The following is a 19670-nucleotide window of genomic DNA, read 5'->3' as shown; positions in this document are numbered from 1 at the left end:
AGTATAAAACAATGACAATTTACCACTATTGATCACAAAATTAGTGGTTTCAGTAAAACATCTGACTTCCTGTTTCATTATACCTATCAGACTCCAGGATTTCGGCTGATGTGATTGGCTGGGTTCTAAACCTCTCAGATGACTTCCTGTCATCTCCTGGGGAAATGTAACGTCTGGGCCGACGTGCTCCTCTCTCCCGGTCACTGTTGACAACTGGATCAATCTCCATGGAAACTTGGTCTCCTTTAGACTCCCTTTGTTAGACAGGAAAGATTATCTTAAAATACACGCTTTTCAGAATTTGTTTAGTACCGAGCTTCTAAAGCAACGTTTGTAGAATAGAAACATCTGTAAAAAAAACAAACAAAAAAAAGGTCTCAGGGCACTTTGGGGGCTCCACAGTTGAGACTGAACTTTAAAAATACAGAATTCTGAAACAAAGCTAATTTAGATAAATCAGTCTGGATTATCCCAATTCCCCCAAATTTTAGAGCAATACATCCAATCAATCAAGAAATCACACAATAAATTTTATTTAGCAATGACAATCATGCATTTGATGAAGAAAATCAAATTTCTTCACGCAATGTCAAGGTAAGGTTAAGATCAAGCTGTTTGTACCATGGCATCCAATCTACAAAATCTCATCCTGATGCCAATATAGTTAAAGGAGATTAAGTGATTTAAATGCAAAGTCATTGTTGAAGCCAACACTCCTCCATTCAGACTGAGCTGCTTGGATGACAAGTGACAAAGTTTCAGCAATAACAGATTAAACCTTTAAATGATGAGCAGCACACAAGTGATTGCATATGATTAAAAAAAGGCAGAATTTCACATCCAACTGTTGGGATTATTACTTGGAGGTTAGTGGGTTTAATCATCATGTTTGATAAAACTTTGATTTAGCATGCTGACATGCCAGTTCACATACAGCTCAGGTCTGCGTCCAGAAGCATTCTCCAGGTAGGAATGTCTCAGCTTAGCCACAGAAACTCTTGTGTCCAAGGTGCCCATTTCACCATTGGCCACACCACTCGGTTCTCTAGTATGAAGCCCTGTACCCAAACCCATTGCAGACTCTCGACTTGCAGCATGCTCCAGACTTCTCAATGCAGCAGATCGTTGCGTTACTCCAATATCTGACATGGAGCGGATTCGCACCTTTGGCCTCAGATCACCTGAATCCTGGCTCACTCGATGTTGAGCTTGTGGGAGGGAGGAACCTTTCTGCAAGTATCCTCCAACGTCCCCCACCCTATGCTGTGGAAAATGCTGTTCATTGGTTAGCTGTGTAGGAACTGTGTCCATTTCTTCAGGTAGATGCGTGTTTAACCTCTGCTTTCCTTTCTCAGGTCTTTCAAAATTATCATCTGGCTGGCCCAGTCGATGCACTCCTTGCACTTCCCATTCATCCAACTGTCCAATTTTACGTACCCTTCGTTCCTCCCAATCATCTTCTGATTGGCTTATCCTTCTCCGTCTGACATGCCCTTCTTCATTCTCTGACAGATTGATCCGTCTTCTTCTATGTCCTTCTGCCACTTCTTTTTGCAGGAACCTTTGGCTTTCTTTCTGTTCCTCTACCTCTTGACCGATTTTCTGATCACCATGTACCAGTGGTTCAACAGACTGTACAGTGTGGCGTTGTCTTCGATCAACTTTCCATTCTCCTTTGAATTCATCAACTTTCCTGACACCTCCTTGTTCTATCCCCTCTAACCGGTGAGTGCTCCAATTATCTTGACCCTCCTCCTTTTTATTACCAGCTACTTGCTTGTTTTCTTCTCTTTGACCAATCTTCCTTAAACCACGTCCCACATCTTCTTTCCAACTATACTTTGTGCCACTATCTACCTCTCTTTCTTCAGATTGACTGGTCCTTCGGTCATTGTGCTGTTCTCGGTCTTTTTGTAGACCAATTACCTTTTCACCTGCTATTGTTCCCTCCTCCATCTGAGCAATTCCTCTTCCAGTAGGCTCTTTCCTTTCTTCCAACTGATGCAACTTTCTTCCACCTCTCTCCTCTACGTCCTCTGACTGACTGATCCTTCTGATTCTCCGACTTTCCAAACCTTCATCTGTTTGTCCACGCATGGGATCATCCACACTCTTTTGCCTGCGGCGGATCTCTGAGGGTAGCACAGCCTTTCTGCTCTTAAGTAACCCTTCTGAAGCCGGATTCACTCTGGATGCTGATCGACCTTCTCTCTGAATGGGCTGAATGTGATCAGCACTAGCCCTTGGTCTAGTCTCTTCACCCTCTTTGTCAGCAGGTGTCAAACTAGGTATGGGCAAGCGTCCTTTGGGATCCAGTGTCTCAGACTTACTAAGTGAAGGTCCAGGCACAGGGTGAGCTTCATGAGCATTGGAAGATGAAGATAGATGGCTAGATGTGTGGGATGGAGCCAAGTGAACAATTTGTCCATATGCTGGAGGCAGTGCCTGGACTGAACCATACTGCAGAGGTTGGCTGTGACCATAATGCCCATGTGACAGACGTGAATGCATGGTGTGTTCATGTAGAGGCTTCTGAGTAGGTGCATGTGCTTGAGCTGGTTGTCGAGTGTCCCGATCCAAAGGCACTGGTTGAAGGATAGCCCGATACTTTTGTACAGGTGGTGGGGCATCTCTGGGACCAGCCAATGGCTGCTGGAGATCTTTGTATGCTGGGTGTGTTTGTTGTAAAGGTCTGTGCATTTGTAATGGTTCTTGAGCATCTTGTCTATTTCGCTTTGGTAGGGATTGCTTGATTTTTCCAAATCCAGACTGATGACCCATGGTGCTAGGGTGTATACCAGGACTCTGTTCATAGTTTGGGGGCTCTGCACTTTGGGCACGCTGATGATTTCCAGTTTCACTTGAAACTATGTGCTGAAACGCAGGTGAGTCCATACTGTGAGTGCGCTGGAATCGCGGTCGCTCCGCACTATGTGCCCTTTGTTGACGAGCCTCCTGATTAGGTTGTTGGATTGGGAGTTCAGAGTTCCGTGTTCGTGGTTGGTTTGCAGATTGAGGTCGGGGAGCTAAATATGGAGGGGCAACTTTTGGATGATGTCTGGCAGAGGATGCATCTGGCCCTGAATCAGAACCCCTTCCTGAGATGTCCTCCCTTGTCTGTCTTTCTCTTACTCGTATTCTTCATGAAGGGAGTAAAGAGAGGAATTAACATTCATCCAATTAAAAAACATGACCTACTATCATCCTGAGAGAAAGTGTCATCAAATTTGTTAGAGATTATGATTGATTAAAAAAATTTTGTCCCACGCATCAAGATTAAGAACCACCTCCTCATCTTAGAATATTATAGGGGCTTTCGCACCGTGTAGTTCTAGGACCTCAGTTCTAGGAACTAACCAGGGGTGCGTTTCCCAAAAGCAACTATGGTCGCAGGTTCCATCGTTACCATTAGAGTTCAATGGAACTTGCTAATAATGCATTTGGGAAACGCACCCCAGTATGGTATTTCCTAGAGAACCTATTTCTCCCTTGGGCTGTTTTCCTGGGTGCATTCGCACCAGCAGCAGGAACTCTGAAGCGGCCGACAGCGACATCTTTATTCGCAGCATTTACAAACATCAACAACCAGTGAATGGAGGACGCCATGATCGGAGCTGTTGTTTTTGTGTGTTTTGTGATAACGAAAATGGAATGTCAACACACAATTTATGTGACAAAGAACATGAAAATCTTACTAAATGTCCCATGACAACTTGCAGTGTTACATATCTTCGAGGATGAGAAAAGAACAATGCTGCAGACAACAGGTAGCTAAATGCTGTTAACGCTGTTTTCCATGTTCGTGGAGTAAATATTTTTACCTGGCTTTTTAAAAATGCTGGTTAGCCGATGTGTCATATGCGTTTGGCCAATCAGCATGTACTTAACGTCACTGGAAGTTCCTACATAACGGTTTTAGACCCTACTCTGAAGTAGGAGCTAATTTAGTTCCCCCAAACAGAGTTCCTAGAACTAAAACGGTTACTAATTCCTGCAGTGTGAACACGCCAAAAAGTGGGTACTTCCACCAATAGTTCTAGGAACTATGAAAAGGTTCCTCTGGTGTGAAAGCCCCTTATGTTTCAATAAATTCTACAGCTAGCTTTTGCCTGACATCAATGTGTTAAACATTCAGGGGGATAAAAAAAAAAAAAAATACCCAACATATTCTCTTTTCAGGAATATATTCTTCAATAGCTGTAAAGCAAAGTCCAGTTATTTGCAACCCTTTTGAAAGACTAATGTAAATACATTAACACATAATAGTGCCTTGGTAACCATTTATGGTTACTTGTAACCATTTATTGGTAATCTCTCAATCAGCAGTGACGCCACGACACACAAATGAGCTCCACCTGTTATATGTTTTTTTAAGTGAAAAATTGAAAAGGAATGAAGCCAGTTCTCATTGTTAGGAGCTGGTCTCTGGTGAAGGGCAAAGGTCAAGGGTTAAAAAAAAAAAAAAAAAACCAGTGGATGGAGGAAGAGGATTAACGAGGGAAATGCCAACATCTGCAATGACTATATATATGGAGAAAGTCAAGGTGATAAAAACTAAAGGGTGCAAATGTATTTTTTTGTGCATGGACTTATGTTGGAAAATGGAGTTAGCGGGTCAACCGGGGAAATTAAGGATTACACTCCCACTCTGATACCTGGATGGCCAGTTGATTTGAGAGTATGATTCACTGTCCGTGTCTCTCCTGAGGGACCACTCACTCTGAGAGAGAGCTGCCAAGCTAAAGAACACAGAGGCCCAGACCCTAGTTATCACAGTAACATCATCATGACATTCAGCACTATAACAAAACACACTCGTGGCTTTACCAGTCCTCATCTAAATAGACCATTGTGATGTCACAAGTGTGGTGTTTGTCAAATAAACACTCTGACAAGATCAACTAATCACTACAACAAGTAGTGCAAAACATCTGTCCACTTTCCCTGACTGCTTCCTCTCTTTTTTGCGTAGTTATTCAGTTTGATATGAGGTTCCTCAATCTCTGACATCATTACTGCCCTAGAGGCCTTCATTTAAGTATAATGATCTCATCGGTCTGGACATCTTTCTCCTCAAGGGTTGTTTAGAGTTTCAAAGTTATGTAACACTTCAGATAGAACACACGCACCTGTATCTGGATATAAATTAGACTGTTATCATTATATAAAATATCAGGGGAATCGTATAATAACAATCACAATGACATACACAACTTGTGGTCAGTAAATCTCAACATACGTCACCTAATCTGACCCTCAGTGTTTCCGAAGAAATTTACTGCTCTTCTCTACTTATCTCAAGATAAATTTTATGAATGTCTGAAAACCAATTACTGTCATACGAAATGTGCATTTCTCATCCACTGCTATGGGGAGACTAAACTTTGAATGTAGTGGGCAATGCAGTATCTTTCAGCAGAGCTTCAGAGTGAAATTCTTGCTGATGTCCAATGAACAGTTCTACACATTTCACCCCAGCTCTCTGGCATGACTATAAACCTGACTAAACACAAAAGCTGGTCCATTCAGCATTTTTACCAGGAGTATGCTCAAAAGCTTCAGCATTATCTGAGGAAGTCAAAAAAAAAAAAAAAAAACATTAATCCTTGCCGAGGTCGACCACTTTATTGGAAGATAAATTATGGGACATGTTAACCCTGTTGCTTTTTCTTGCTTTATAGAATGATTTACACAAAGAAAGCACTCAGATCCTGAATTTCTCATTTTCTGAATAAAAATCTCTTTTCTTTTCCTATGAGAATTTGTTGTAAAGCAGATCTTTGTAAAAAATCATTCATTCCCTTACCCATAATTCACATACCCATTAACTACCCATATTCCTGTTAACTTCGAGGCCCTCAATACGCTATCATTCCTTTAAAATAAAGGTTAAAAAAGCAAGTCCCAGACCAACTTGGTGTTTTAAAAAGGAAGTATGCCAACACGGGAAAAAAATGACATATTTAAGATGCAAAACTGAGCACACATACTTACCCCTGTCTGTTGAGGATATTTTGGGCTTGTTGCTCGATGAACAAGTCTCCAGGAGAGATGCCATATCGTGTTGTAGGTAACGAAGCTCTGCGCGCGGTCCTAGGAGAACTTGCTACAGTGACAACAGCGACACCCCTTGCTGGTTGGGCTGTTGTTGTTTCCATTGGAACGGGAGCTTCCTGTGGACGTGGTTTTGTACTTCGGTCAGGTGCTCGTCTATAATTTTCCAAGTTCATTGCCCTCTCTCTCTCTCGCTCGGCATCAAAGCCTGATGGAGGAGGAGCTTGATTGGGGGCGGGGGCAGAAGGCATGAAGACCCGCCCTATTCCTGAACTGCTGTATTTAGACCTGCTGCTTCGGTCCCGCCCCTCATCCTGCTCTTGCAATGCCCCGCCCCTTGTCCTGCTCTCACCACGTCCCCTGTCAGGAGGAGCCCCTTTGTCTGACAGGTCAGACACTCTCCGTGCACGTGTGTAGCGTGGCGCATAATCCAGATCCACCTCCTGGTCAAGGAGGATTCCATAACGTTCTGATAATTGTCGTCGACGTTCAGCTTTGTAGCGCGCTATCCGCTCGGCTTTAGAGCTGAGGCTGGCTGCATCAGAACCAGCTGGGGTAGGGATAACTGGCTCAGGGTGGGTGGACGACTGTGGATCTGGACGTGTCCGAGCTCTTGATTGTCGGTCTGGAGCTTCCATCTCATCACGGCTGTAGCGCCGCACTGTAACATAACAAATAGAGAGTAAGTAGGGGACAAACAAAATTCTAAAATTGTGTGGGCACAAGACATGACCTGAGCCCCTTGTTCAATGTAAGTCTACGTGATTTTTTTTCCAGCCGTTTTATTGTCCACCAGGTGTCAGATTACTAATAAAAGCAATACCACACCTCTTTTCCTACGTACCAAAGTATAAAAGGGTCATGAACTGCCTTTAAATTATTTTGTACTGTTTAGATTTTTACATCAAAATACATCATAATTTAGAAGTAATAGGCAATTTTCTGTCCTGTTTTTGACCCCCCTCATCTGAACGCTCTGTTTGAATAAGTGTGGTGGATTGTAGACTCAGAAGTAAACTCCCACTGGTATGATTGGCTAACACTTGTGTATGTTTGACAGCATGCATTCCTCATAGATGGACACTGCTGTGATTTAGGTTAAAAACGCATAAATTCTCAGTACATATCAAATGATCCGTTATAACAGACAAAGAAATAGTGGCTACGTAAAAATAAAAACAGTTACACACACTTGTGTGGTGTGACATTACTGTCAGATCCGATACATTCAGTTCATTTTTTTAGTTTCAATTTTTCAAAAAATCCTGCATCGAATTGGACCTTGTTTGTAAACAAATCCACGGTAAAATAAAGTGAACAAAGTTCTTACTGATGTGATTTGGAAATTCATTAAAAATTAAGTTGATCCACTCTTTCCTAATGTTGGGACTAGAAGGAAGGCAATGGAAAGACTTTTTCCACAACTTGGCACTGCACAGCATCTTGAGTCATTTCTGCATTTCTAATTTCTGAACAGACCTGCGTTATTTACCAACTACATGCGTAAACGGGTGGGCGGGGCTAAACCGGCAGTGATGTAGAAGCAGGCGTTGATTTTCTTCTGCGGAGGCGGTGTTTAGCAACACTGGTACATTCCACAATCTGTTGTTTTGGCAGATTGGCTTCAATATAAGCTGTTTTTAGACTAACAAGAAAGTTTTGAGTTCTGAAACTTACAGGATGTTTTTATAGTACAATGACCTCTTATATGTCAAAAGATCAAGGGAATTTTGATTTCTCAGTTCATGACCACTTTAAGGAGATTTGTTGAAATAATAGTATAACAAATAGCAGTCGTAATAGTGACTCTTGCCTTAGCTGTGCACTGTATACTATATTGTCTGCTTACAGAAATAAACTGCGGTGACCTACCCACAATGCCTGGATCGCTGGGATCTGAAGCACGTGTATAGCGTGGTGTGTCCTCCTCCAGTAGTCGGTTGGTCACCAGGCCAGCTGTGTGTTGCATGCTTGTATTAAGAGCAGGTGGAACATCAGCCTCAATCCCCTCCAACCTTCGTGCAATTCTCTCTTTCCTGCATGATAGGAAGCCATTATATGCAGTGATGGGGGTAATTCAACATTGTGGAAAACAGACAGCCTAACCGTGACAGTGCTTTTTGTAAAGTAATGATGTAACATAAGTTACTTATAAATGTAGCATTTAATTTTCAAATGTACCATTTCTCAACACTGACTATATGTGCTTTCACTCATTTTATATCCACTTTTATGCATTTTGAATGCATTTTTACATTGCATTCAGGGCATACATTTGAACACATTTTAACGCATTTTTATGCATTCCCATGGGAATCTAACCCATGATCTTTGCATTGCTAGTGCAATGTTCAACTGTTTGAGCTTTGGGAATGCCATGTTAATTTTACTATGCACAGAAGACATTTGCGAGACCAAATGTACCTGTTCATTTCTGGATAACTTCTAATAGAGGTTTCAAATTGCTTCCTTAGCTCTGAAACTAAAAGACAAGTTTTGGTAAACATCCAACCTCAAGGAAAATATCATTATCATTATCCAACTTTTTAAGCACAATATTATCTTAGCATCTCTCACCTTTGGGCAGTACAGAAAGGATGTTTGCATCAATTTCTGTTGTACTCTTAACCAGTGATGTCCTGTCATCCACACCAAAGCTTTAAGGAAGAGATAGAGAGTTCATGATTCAAAACAATAGAGATTTATTATGCGTGTTAATGTCAGTAGACAATGGCGTTTAATTTCATTTTGGTCTTCCTGGCACTTATTGAAAGGAGACAACTTCAGTAAGCGTAACCCTGATCCTAAAATCTGATTGATTGATTAATAGCATTGTTGTTCTAGGATCAACGAGGATGTTGATCCTAGATGCTGATCCTACTTGGCATATCAGAGTATACGTGCTAGCTGCTTGGCCACAACTCCTAAACGATTCATTATCTGGACTTTTCCAACACCTAATCTCTGCACACTTTAGAAAAATCAGATTTGGCAGATTTGTGCCTCCAAAATTCTACACTGGCAGGTCAAGAGCAACCTTACCAAAGTTCCCGTGTGACATTTTAAGCTGAATTAGCATTGAGGATCTTAAACGTTTACTTGAATCTCTCCACAGGAATAGATTAGCTGCTAAGATATTTATTTATACATCTAGAGTTCCCCTTCACCATGGTACCAGTCCTGCCAGCCCAAACAGCACACTCCAATTACTCGTGTTTACTGCACACCCTTCACTACACATGCAACGATCTCATAAGCAGGGCAGCAGAACTCTAATGAGAGCTTAAACGGGTTTAGATTGCATTCACAGAAACTTTTCAGACATGCCCGATGTGGAAATGATGAAAGGAAGAATAATTGACCCTGTACAATTGAATTACTGAACATTAATGCACACCAACAGTTAAATGGCCATTACATACTTGTTTTGCTTTCAATTTTTAATAATAGTAGAGTTCAGGTCAATTATTGCACAGTATATACTTCATTACACCACAGATTGAGTTCAAATCAGCAGTGGCTAACTAGTCTCTATTCTTTTTCTAATTCTACCTACTCGTTTTCTTTTTAATTTATTATAAAAATGACCCTCTAACACTAGCGTTCTCTATTCTTTTGACTTTTCTTTATTCATTTAAAGGGGACCCATTATGCAAAAATCACTTATAAGCTGTTTGAACAGTTGTGTTGCCGCAGTGTGTGAAAACAACCAGCCTATAATGGTAAAAATACACCAACTCTTCTTTTTTTTTATAAAACCAATAAATCATAAACAGGCTCTCCAAACGAGCCGTTTCAGATTCTCCCTCTGTTCACGTCACCGAAGGGAAAAAGTCCCGCCCATCTGTGACGCTCTCTGCCCTATTAGCATAAACACAGCCCTGAGTGAGAGGCTACGTCCGCCATTACTGGAGATGTATGCAATGTCAGTGCCAAAGAGGCTTTAAAGGGTTGTGTTTTGAGATGCACTAATGAACATAGGAGTCGCCAGAATCTTCCCTCATCTGAGCCGAGGACACTGTGGTTAAATTTCATTTTCGAAGGAAATATCCCAGAAAAAATCTGTAACGTCCCCTATATGTTTAGAATCAGAATCAGAATCAGAAAGAGATTTATTGCCAAGTGTGTTTGCAGACACACAAGGAATTTGTCTTGGTGTTAGGAGCTTCCAGTACAGAAAGTACAAACATAGTGCAGACAACATATAATTAAGGTGATAAAGAACACTAAAAATGAAGAGAATAGACAATAATTAAGAATAACTATAGTAATAAAAAATTTAAATATACAGAAAAGAGACATGACCATAGACAGAACTGTGAATGTGCATGTGTCCTATGTACAGATGAAGGTTTGATGGGTTATTTACAGATGTACAGTACCGGGGTGTGTTATGTGTTGTTCAGGTGGGATACGGCCTGGGGGAAAAAAAACTGTTCTTGTGTCTGGCTGTTCTGGTGCTCAGTGATCTGTAGCGCCGGCCAGAGGGCAACAGTACAGAGAGAGTGAGCTGGGTGTGAGGGGTCCAGAGTGACCTTCTTAGTCCTTTTCCTCACTCTGGATGTGTAAAGTTCTTGGCTGGGCAGAGGGGCACCGATAATCCTCTCAGCAGTCCTAACTGTCCGTTGTAGTCTTCTGATGTCTGTTTTGGTAGCTGAACCAAACCAAACAGTTATAGAAGAACATAGTTCTAGTCTGCCATCATCGAGTCTGTCCTGTTTCAGCAGCTCCTGAGGCAGGTTGAACTTCCTTAGCTGGCAGAGGAAATACAGCCTCTGCTGGGCCTTTTTCGCAATAGAGTAGAGTTTAGGAATTAATACCAATGCTTCGTGCGCGAACGTCAACTCCAGACAAAGTAAATATGCGTTTGTTTTCCAAATTGCCCTTCTGAAAGAGCTTCTTGGCACTCTGTAAGGCTAATTTCTAAAGCTACCATTGTCTCCTGTCTGTGTTTTCACTCTTCATGAATGATCGTGAATAGGAATGTGGTAGTTAAAAGTTGCATATGAAAGCAATGCGAGTCGATCGCTTGAAGTTGTTGAGCTCATAATCAGAAGTGGGACTTATAAAGTTTGTGATAGCATGAGACCAGCCATGTTGTTATTGTTATCCCGCCGTGCTCCCCGTCTGTGCAATTCATATAAACGCAAATTTATTATGCACATTACAATCAGGTGACCGACTCTGAAATGGAGTGTGTTTTCTGTAAAAATAACAGGTTTGTATTAGTGGAATGTTTATTTGCAAAGGCTAGCACTGCTAATGCGGAGCTGGAGCTCTTGAAGCTCCGCCCTCTCCTCCGGGAGCAACAGCTCGCTTGCATTTAAAGCAACACACTCAAAACAGCACGTTTTGGCCCATACCCTGAAAGTGGCGATTTTAACAAGCTGTAAAAAGTTATTGTGGGGTATATTGAGCTACAACTTCACATATATGCTCTGGGGACATCAGAGACTTATTTCACATCTTGTAAAAAGAGTATGTCCCCTTATAGGTCCCCTTTAAAAAAAAAAAAAAAATTTGACCCTCTATCACTAGTGTTCACTATTCTTTTTCTATTCCGTCTACTTGTTTTCTTTTTATTATATAAAAAAAAAAAAAAAAAAATGAACTACGTGTACTGTATTAGACTAACCAAGACTTTTCACTTACATATTATTGCTCATTTGTTGGTTTTGATTGCTTCTATTGTCATCATTTGTAAGTCACTTTGGATAAAAGTGTCTGCTAAATGACTTCTATATAGTTTAAATGTGTCCATGTGGTGGACACTTGTGGTGAAGGGATATGTTACTGTAATGTGGTCAACAAACACTACTTCATCACCATTCGATAAAACCCTTGTCATGTACCAAGCAATCAGAATAATACATTTCAACAGCTTTAATTAATTTGAAATAAAATTGAATATAATATTCAGATATTTTTGATAGATTTCTGACTTCAGAATTTTTTTAAACACTGGCTGAATGGGTTTACGTGACTAAAACAGGTTTTTGTTCTGTATTGTGGACTCCAGGAGGACTGATGTTTTGATTTATTTTGGACATTAAATGTCAAAAGCACATTCTTCTCTTTTAACAGCTTAAACAATGGAAACAACAAAAGATAACACAAACACACCCACACATACACACCCTGGGTCTGTGATGATAACAGCCAACTACACCTCCCCTTCTTGTCTTTTTCATTGGCCAGGACTATTCTTAGATCACAATTACTGACCAAAGTAAACAAAATGTCTACCCCTTTAATTTATCCCAAAATGTGCATGATGCAACACACAATCAGTGTCCTGAAGTCCATACAGCAACACGGTATCTAACAGCATAGCTTTCAGCTGAAAATCTCTAAAAGGATTTTCAATAGCGTCTTATCAACCGCATTTAGTGCTAAGTATTAAAGAACATAAAGGGATTAATTCAGTATTTAATTCAGCTAACAGGACTAGCTTTAAAACAAATAAAAATGTTGGGTCAAAACAAAATATCCTTTAAAATTGCGAGATGAATGGATTCCGACCTCACTGCTCTTTTCTTTGGTAGTGCAGGGCTGCAGAGCTTAGCAGAAGCTTCACCGACAAAGCCTGTGAAAAGAAACAAGACAAAATCTTAGGTGTCTTTCACAAGACAAATAACCAAATCTATAAAAAAAGAAAAAAATGCACCATAAAGGCCTGTTCACAACAAGTAGGCAGCTATTACTACAACAATACTTACTGTATAACGTTTTAATAATCGTTCTAATTGGTTTATAAGGGCAGTTCACACAACACTGATAATGACACTAATGAAACAATATTGCAACCACTTTCATAATGGAAAAAAAAAATTCCCAATCAGAATCCACCCAAATTTAAAGAGCTTAAGCACTTAAAGCAGCAGACAATAAAATTGTAACACGTGCTTATAATAAACATAACATTATTGTCCATAGGTGCGATTTCATTCTTGGTGTGAATGGGCCTTAATAGCACAAACTGAATTTGGCAGCTTAACTTGAATAATTCTGTGCACTTCAAATTAATTTAAATGCTGCTTACAGTGAAGTTAAGCAACCCAAGTTCAAGAAAAATCGTACTCGGTTACTATCGTAACCTCGGTTCCCTGAGATACGGAACGAGTACTGCGTCTTGCTAAAGACGCTATGGGAAAAAGCCTTTTTTCTCCTTTACTGAAGCCTTATTCAATCACGCAGTGAAACTGCACGATCATTGGTTCGTGCAGTGTGTTAAAAACGAACCAATGTGTCGGCAGCGGAGCTGCATGAGCCTATGGCGACGGAGCCCGCCAGATCCCGCCAGAATGGGCGGGGTTATCTGGCTATATAATCGGCCGTCTGGCCATAGGATCCTCAGGTTTACTTCGACTGAAGCGACGACTGAGTCGTGCAGCTACCTGGCACGGCAAAGTACGCAGTACTCGTTCCGTATCTCAGGGAACCGAGGTTACGATAGTAACCGAGTACGTTCCCTATCGATACTCCACTCGTACTGTGTCTTGCTAAAGACGCTATGGGAACACAATTCAATCACGCCGTGCTATGGTAGAGGAACGACTGTGTAAAATACCTCCATAAGCATTCCATGCTCAGAGGGAAGTATAATAGTATACTCGGGCTAAAGCGAGCTGAGCTTGTAGGGGTCACGCTCGGCCCGGGTCATTCCATGCATTCCTCGCATACTCAGCACTTTCAGGGCTGAGATATGCAAGGAACCCATCAGAGAGCTTGAGTGCCCGTGCAGTCAAGAGTTCTCCGTTAGGGTTGTTCCCACAACGTAAGTCATACTCATCTAAGCAGATAGGACCCTGGCCTGCAAGGCCGGTACATCCAGCTTATAAAACCTTGCAAATGTGGACGGCGAGGCCCAGCCGGCCGCCGCACAAATGTCTGTAATAGACACACTGCTAGACCAGGCCCGTGACGAGGCAATGCCTCTAGTCAAATGGGCTCGTACTCCAATGGGGCATTGAAGGCCCAAGGAAGAGTAAGCCAGCGTAACGGCATCCACTATCCACTTAGAGAGTCTCTGCTTCGTGACCGGAAGCCCTTTGGCGCGGTTACCGAAGCTAACAAAGAGCTGTTCCGTGCGCCTGAAGGAGGCGGAACGCTCAAAGTAGATCCGTAGGGCTCTAACATGGCATCACAAAATTAACTCCCGGTCCTCCTCGGAGGGAGGAAGCGCGGAGAGTTTGATGACCTGAGCTCTGAACGGAGTGGAAAGTACCTTAGGTACGTATCCATGCCTTGGTTTTAGGACGACCTTGGAGTCGTTTGGCCCAAATTCCAGGCAGGCGGGGCTCACAGAGAGCGCCTGCAGGTCTCCTACTCGCTTGACTGACGCTAGTGCTAGTAGCAGAGCAGTCTTCAGCGACAGTGACCAAAGGTTCGTGGACTGGAGCGGCTCAAAAAGGAGGGCCCCTCAGGGCCCTCAGCACAGTGGGTAAGGGGCCGAGGCGGATTCAGCCTCTTGGTACCCCTTAGAAAACGGACGATAGCATTGTCCCTGCCCACTGATTGGCCCGCAATAGGGGCGTGGAAGGCCGCTATTGCCGATACGAACACCCCGAGTGTGGAGGGAGAGCGTCCTTTATCCGGCAGTTCCTGCAGGAAGGACAGAATCACCGCCAACTCAGATGTAGGGGGGTCCTCACCGCGGTTTAGACACCATTTGGAGAAAACCGCCCATTTAAGGGCATAGAGGCGTCTCGTAGACGGGGCTCTACCCTCAGAAATGGTATTTAGCACTCGCTCTGGGAGGCTGGTAGGCTCCCGTTGAGCGGCCAGAGGTGAAGCGCCCACAGTTTGGGAAGAGGGTGCCACAAACCATTCACCTGAGAGAGGAGATCTCGTCTCAGGGGCACGGACCAGGGGGCTGCGGTTAGCAGCTGGGTCAGCTCTGACATCCAAGGCTGGTTCTCCCACAGGGGGGCCACCAACAAGACCTTGTGTCGTTGTTCCCTGATTCGCCTGATGACCTGAGGAATCAGAGCGATCGGAGGGTATGCATAAAGGAGGAGGTTGGGCCAGTCGTGGGCCAACGCGTCCTTGACCTTCGAATAATAGGCTGGGCAGTGAGAGTTGTCTTTGGAGGCGAAAAGGTCTACTTCGGCCTTGCCAAAGATTCTCCAGATCATTCGAACCGTCTGCGGATGGAGCATCCACTCTTCTGAGGGGACGTTGCTCCGTGATAGCATATCCGCTCCTCGGTTCAATCTGCCCGGCAAATCTGCTGCTCTCAGCGAGCGCAAGTTGAGCTGAGCCCACTCCAGAAGTCGCTCTACCATAAGGAAGAGGCGCTTCGAGGAGAGACCTCCCTGGTGATTTACGTAGGACACCACTGACATGTTGTCTGAGCGGATCAGCAAATGTCGTCCCTTTAGCTCTGGCAGGAAAAACTGGCAGGCTCGACACACTGCTAGCATTTCTAAGCAGTTGATGTGGAGGTTCTGCTCCGCCTTCGACCAAAGGTCGGTTTGCCTTCGCACAGCGCCCCCAACCCATGTTGGAGGCGTCTGTTGTGACAACTTTCCTGCTGCAGACCATCCCTATGGTCACACCCTTTCTGAACCATCGTGGGCTCTTCCAGGGGACCAGGGCTGTTACACAGGCCTGGCTCACCCTGATATGTAGGCGATCATGTCGCCATGCGTGGGGCGGAACCCGTGGTTTCAACCAGCGCTGAAGGGGCCGCATGCGAAGCAGGCCCAACTGTAGCACCGGCAATGCTGTGGCCATGAGGCCCAGCATCCTCTGAAACGCTTTGACGGGGTGAGCGGTGCCGCTCTGGAAGGAGGCTGCGAGCTTTTAAATGGCCAGAGCGCGTTTCGGCGCTAGTCCAAAACTGTTCCCAGAAACGACACTCGTCGGCTGGGAAACAGCGCACTCTTGGCAAAATTGACCCTGAGCCCCAGGCATTCTAGGTGGCTGAGGAGGAGGGCTCTGTGAGAGAGTAGTTGTACCTCTGACTGGGCCAGAATGAGCCAGTCGTCGAGGTAATTGAGAATGCGGATTCCCATCTGCCTGAGAGGGGAAAGAGCCGCGTCCATGCACTTCGTAAAAGTGCGTGGGGTGGGGTGATCACGTGACCCTTCGACGGCGATGCAGGCTTGAATCTTTCGCTCTGCTCACTTTGCCATATTTTGCATGATCCTGTCAGAAAAAATTTAACCACTCTGCATTGGACCTGTCATGAGTGCTAAGGCAGACAAAGGGGATCGGAAAAGAGAGATTGAGCAATCGCCAATGAAGAAAAAATTCAGAGATTCTGCCATCTCCAGAGAAGACCTCGACGATGCTATTGCTAGCCGCATCGAACTAGCATTTAAGGAGCAGCAAAACACATTGAATTCGGTTGTGAATTTGGCAGTAAGAGAGGCGATGGACTCTGTGCTGATTCCAGCATTACGCGAACTGCGTGAAGACATACAAGCGACCAACAAGTCTGTTAAAGAGCTAAGAGAGGAGTTTGAGACCATAACTACCGCGGCGAAGCAGACACGTGACCGCGTAGATTCTGTTCAAGCAGCTGCACGTGAGGATAGGAGGACAGTCACGGGCTTAAGAAATCAGCTGGAGCGACTCACCGAGAAGATGACGGATATGGAGGACAGGTGCAGGAGGAACAACGTACGACTGGTGGGGCTGCCAGAGGGGGCTGAGGGATCCGACGCGGCAGGTTTCCTCAGAGTTAATATTTCTAAGTGGATTCCTTCCTTGAAGGGCCGTGACATTGAGATCGACCGGGCACATCGCGTATATGACGGAGGGAGGGGCTCCGACCGGCCGCGCACTCTCATCTTCCGTGTACTGAGATGGCATGACAGATCAGATATCCTGAAGGGTGCTCGAAAGGCTTATCCGGTGAAATGCGCACAGAACAATGTCACACTGCTATTTTTTCCCGACTTTAGTCCAGCTACAGTGATCAGGAGAAAGGCATTTGGTCCGGTTTTGAAGAAGATGACGGCGCTTGGTCTTCAGCCCTTCCTCATCTATCCGGCCGTAATCAAACTATGGCACAAGGGGGAACAGAAAAGCTTCGATTCTCCTCAGAAAGCGGAGGATTTTATTAGCTCCCTGTCCCAGCAGAAGACGTATGCCGCGGCTCTGCGCGGGGGAACGGCGGCCGCTGTTTCTCCAGCCCGGCGGGAGGAGCTTGATGGTCGGGATGAACATGGTCCCAGCTGCTCAGGGGCTGATGATGGCAGAATGGACATGGACGCTGACTAAACTTGGTTTTTGCTTTTTTCTTCTCTCCCCTCTACTACTGAGATATTGTTCCTATATATCCGGTACAACGATCTCATTGCTGGCAAGACTGACACCCCTTTTTTCTTTTTTGGAGGGGACTAATGGAGAGTTGGTTTAAGTTTATTTTTTTGGCAGTACGAGCTTTTTGGGAGACATGTCCTGCGTTGGAGTGGATCGGTCACGAACCATCACTATTTTTTGTTGCTCAGTCAGACCTATGTTCTCGGTAATGTGCGGTCTGAGTTGTTCCGTGTTTAAGGTTGTTGGTTGTTCATGTTTTTATGTGGTTTTTACTTTTTACAACAGACATTTATACTTTTATTTATTTTACCTTATTTTTAAAGGGATTTTTCATCTAGGAGGTTTGGTATCTAAAATACACGTCAACGTTTACACGCTATATATTCAATGCATACTCTAAATATTTTATCACTAAATGTGAATGGGTTAAATTCTGCTGTTAAACGAACTCGTGTGTTAGAATATTTACATCGTAAATCTATTTCCTGTGCCCTAATTCAAGAGACACATTTAAAGCAATCCGACGTGGCACGTTTCCAGAATAAGTATTACAAATTAGCAGCTTTTTCCTGCGCTCAAAATAAAACTAAGGGGGTGCTTATTCTTGTTAACCGGAAGTTAAATTTAACAATTGAACACCTTGGTAGTGATGAGAAGGGTAGATTTGTTTTTATCCGATGCAAAATATATAATAATAGATTAGCCTTGGTCTCTATTTATGGTCCGAATGAGACAGACAGTGCATTCCTTTCACAGATCTCCAAAACTCTGCTTGAGCAGATTGATTGCCCTCTAGTGGTGGGTGGGGATTTTAATGCTGTCATAAATCCTGCTTTAGATAAATCTCAATCTGATACAACAGCCAATCCATCCTCTAAATTACTGAATAAATTTATCACTGAGCTTAACATAATCGATCTTTGGAGAATTCAGAATACTAAATCTAAGGACTTCACTTTTTTCTCTAATAGACACAAGACTTTCTCTAGGATAGACTACATATTTCTCAGCCCATCTTTAATTTCGTCTGATTCCTCCATCTCTATATTACCAATTTTATTATCTGATCATTCTGCTGTGCTATGCAATGTTCCTCTTTCCGATGTTAAAGCCAAGTCCCCTAGATGGCGCTTTAACATATCATTATTAAGTAATCAGACTTTCATTACTTCTTTAAAAGAATATATTAAGGAGTTTCTGGAAATTAATATGCCCTCTGGTGTGGATCCTCAAAAACTGTGGGAGACGACTAAGTGCGCTATACGAGGTTTCTGTATATCTTTCTCTTCTACTCTTGCCAAAGCGAAAACCCGCCAGTTTACACAATTAGAAAATAAAATCCAATCATTACAAAACCTACAAAAACAAAATTTTACAGAGCAACAGGCTACACAGTTGTCCTCTTTAAAAGAAGAATACGATTTGCTTTCACAATCAAAGGCGGAATTTATTTTACATAGGACTAGGCAAAAATATTATTTTGAATCGGAGAGACCTAGTCATTTATTGGCTCTTAGGTTGAGAGAATGCGAGTCTAAGGCATATATTAGCGCAATAAAATCATCGGAGGATCAGGTCACCACAAACCCTGTGGCAATTAATGAAATATTTAAAGGTTTCTACACAAATCTATATAAAGCCGAAACAGATTTTGATGAATCAATCTGTAAGCAGTATTTAGATAAATTGGAGCTGCCTCGGATCTCACAGATGGATAAAGAATCTTTGGAGGCCCCATTAAGTTTGGAGGAACTCCATGTCTCTTTAAAAAGCCTTCAGAAGGGCAAATCGCCAGGCCTAGATGGTCTCCCCCCAGAATTATACTTAGAAATTTGGGATTTGGTAGGGACACTTATGCTTAATTCATTTAATTTTGCAATTGAACATGGGGTATTTCATAGAGATCAAAAAACATCACTGATTTCATTACTTCTTAAAAAAGGGAAAGATCCATTAGATTGTTCCAACTACAGACCAATTTCGCTTATCTCATGTGATCTAAAAATTTATGCTAAAGTTTTTGCTTCTCGTATGGAGAAGGTAATTCATAGTCTGATCAAGGAGGACCAAACTGGTTTCATCAAGGGGCGTAATGCATCTGATAATATGCGTCGACTCCTTCATATTCTTGACTTTGCAGACTCCCACCCAACCCCTTGTGCAGTCTTTTCACTTGATGCAGAAAAAGCCTTTGACAGGCTAGAGTGGAATTATATGTGGGCAGTTTTGCAATGTTTCGGCTTCGGTGAACACTTAATTTCTATGATTAAGACATTATACCACTCACCTGCAGCATCAGTCATAACTGGTAAAGTTATTTCCCCCCCATTCCCTTTACAGCG

At 43.1% G+C, this 19670-nt stretch overlaps 1 protein-coding gene across 1 annotated transcript in view; it reads right to left on the bottom strand.

Moving 5' to 3' along the window:
- The window catches only part of LOC306845778 (supervillin-like), a gene marked incomplete at its 5' end in the record, with an annotated part of 41203 nt that extends 24328 nt beyond the window's left edge, over nucleotides 1-16875 (bottom strand). Inside the window, 7 exons of the mRNA XM_079378759.1 lie at nucleotides 84-254; nucleotides 5995-6715; nucleotides 7927-8090; nucleotides 8479-8536; nucleotides 8632-8711; nucleotides 12577-12640; nucleotides 16848-16875. Coding sequence (XP_079234885.1) covers nucleotides 84-254; nucleotides 5995-6715; nucleotides 7927-8090; nucleotides 8479-8536; nucleotides 8632-8711; nucleotides 12577-12640; nucleotides 16848-16875 — 1286 coding nt within the window. The remainder of the gene's footprint in view (nucleotides 1-83; nucleotides 255-5994; nucleotides 6716-7926; nucleotides 8091-8478; nucleotides 8537-8631; nucleotides 8712-12576; nucleotides 12641-16847) is intronic.
- Nucleotides 16876-19670: the final 2795 nt, after the last annotated feature.

Source organism: Barbus barbus (assembly GCF_936440315.1).
Source record: "Barbus barbus genome assembly, chromosome: 26".
Lineage (NCBI taxonomy): Eukaryota > Metazoa > Chordata > Actinopteri > Cypriniformes > Cyprinidae > Barbus > Barbus barbus.
This window is presented reverse-complemented; position numbering and strand designations above follow the sequence as displayed.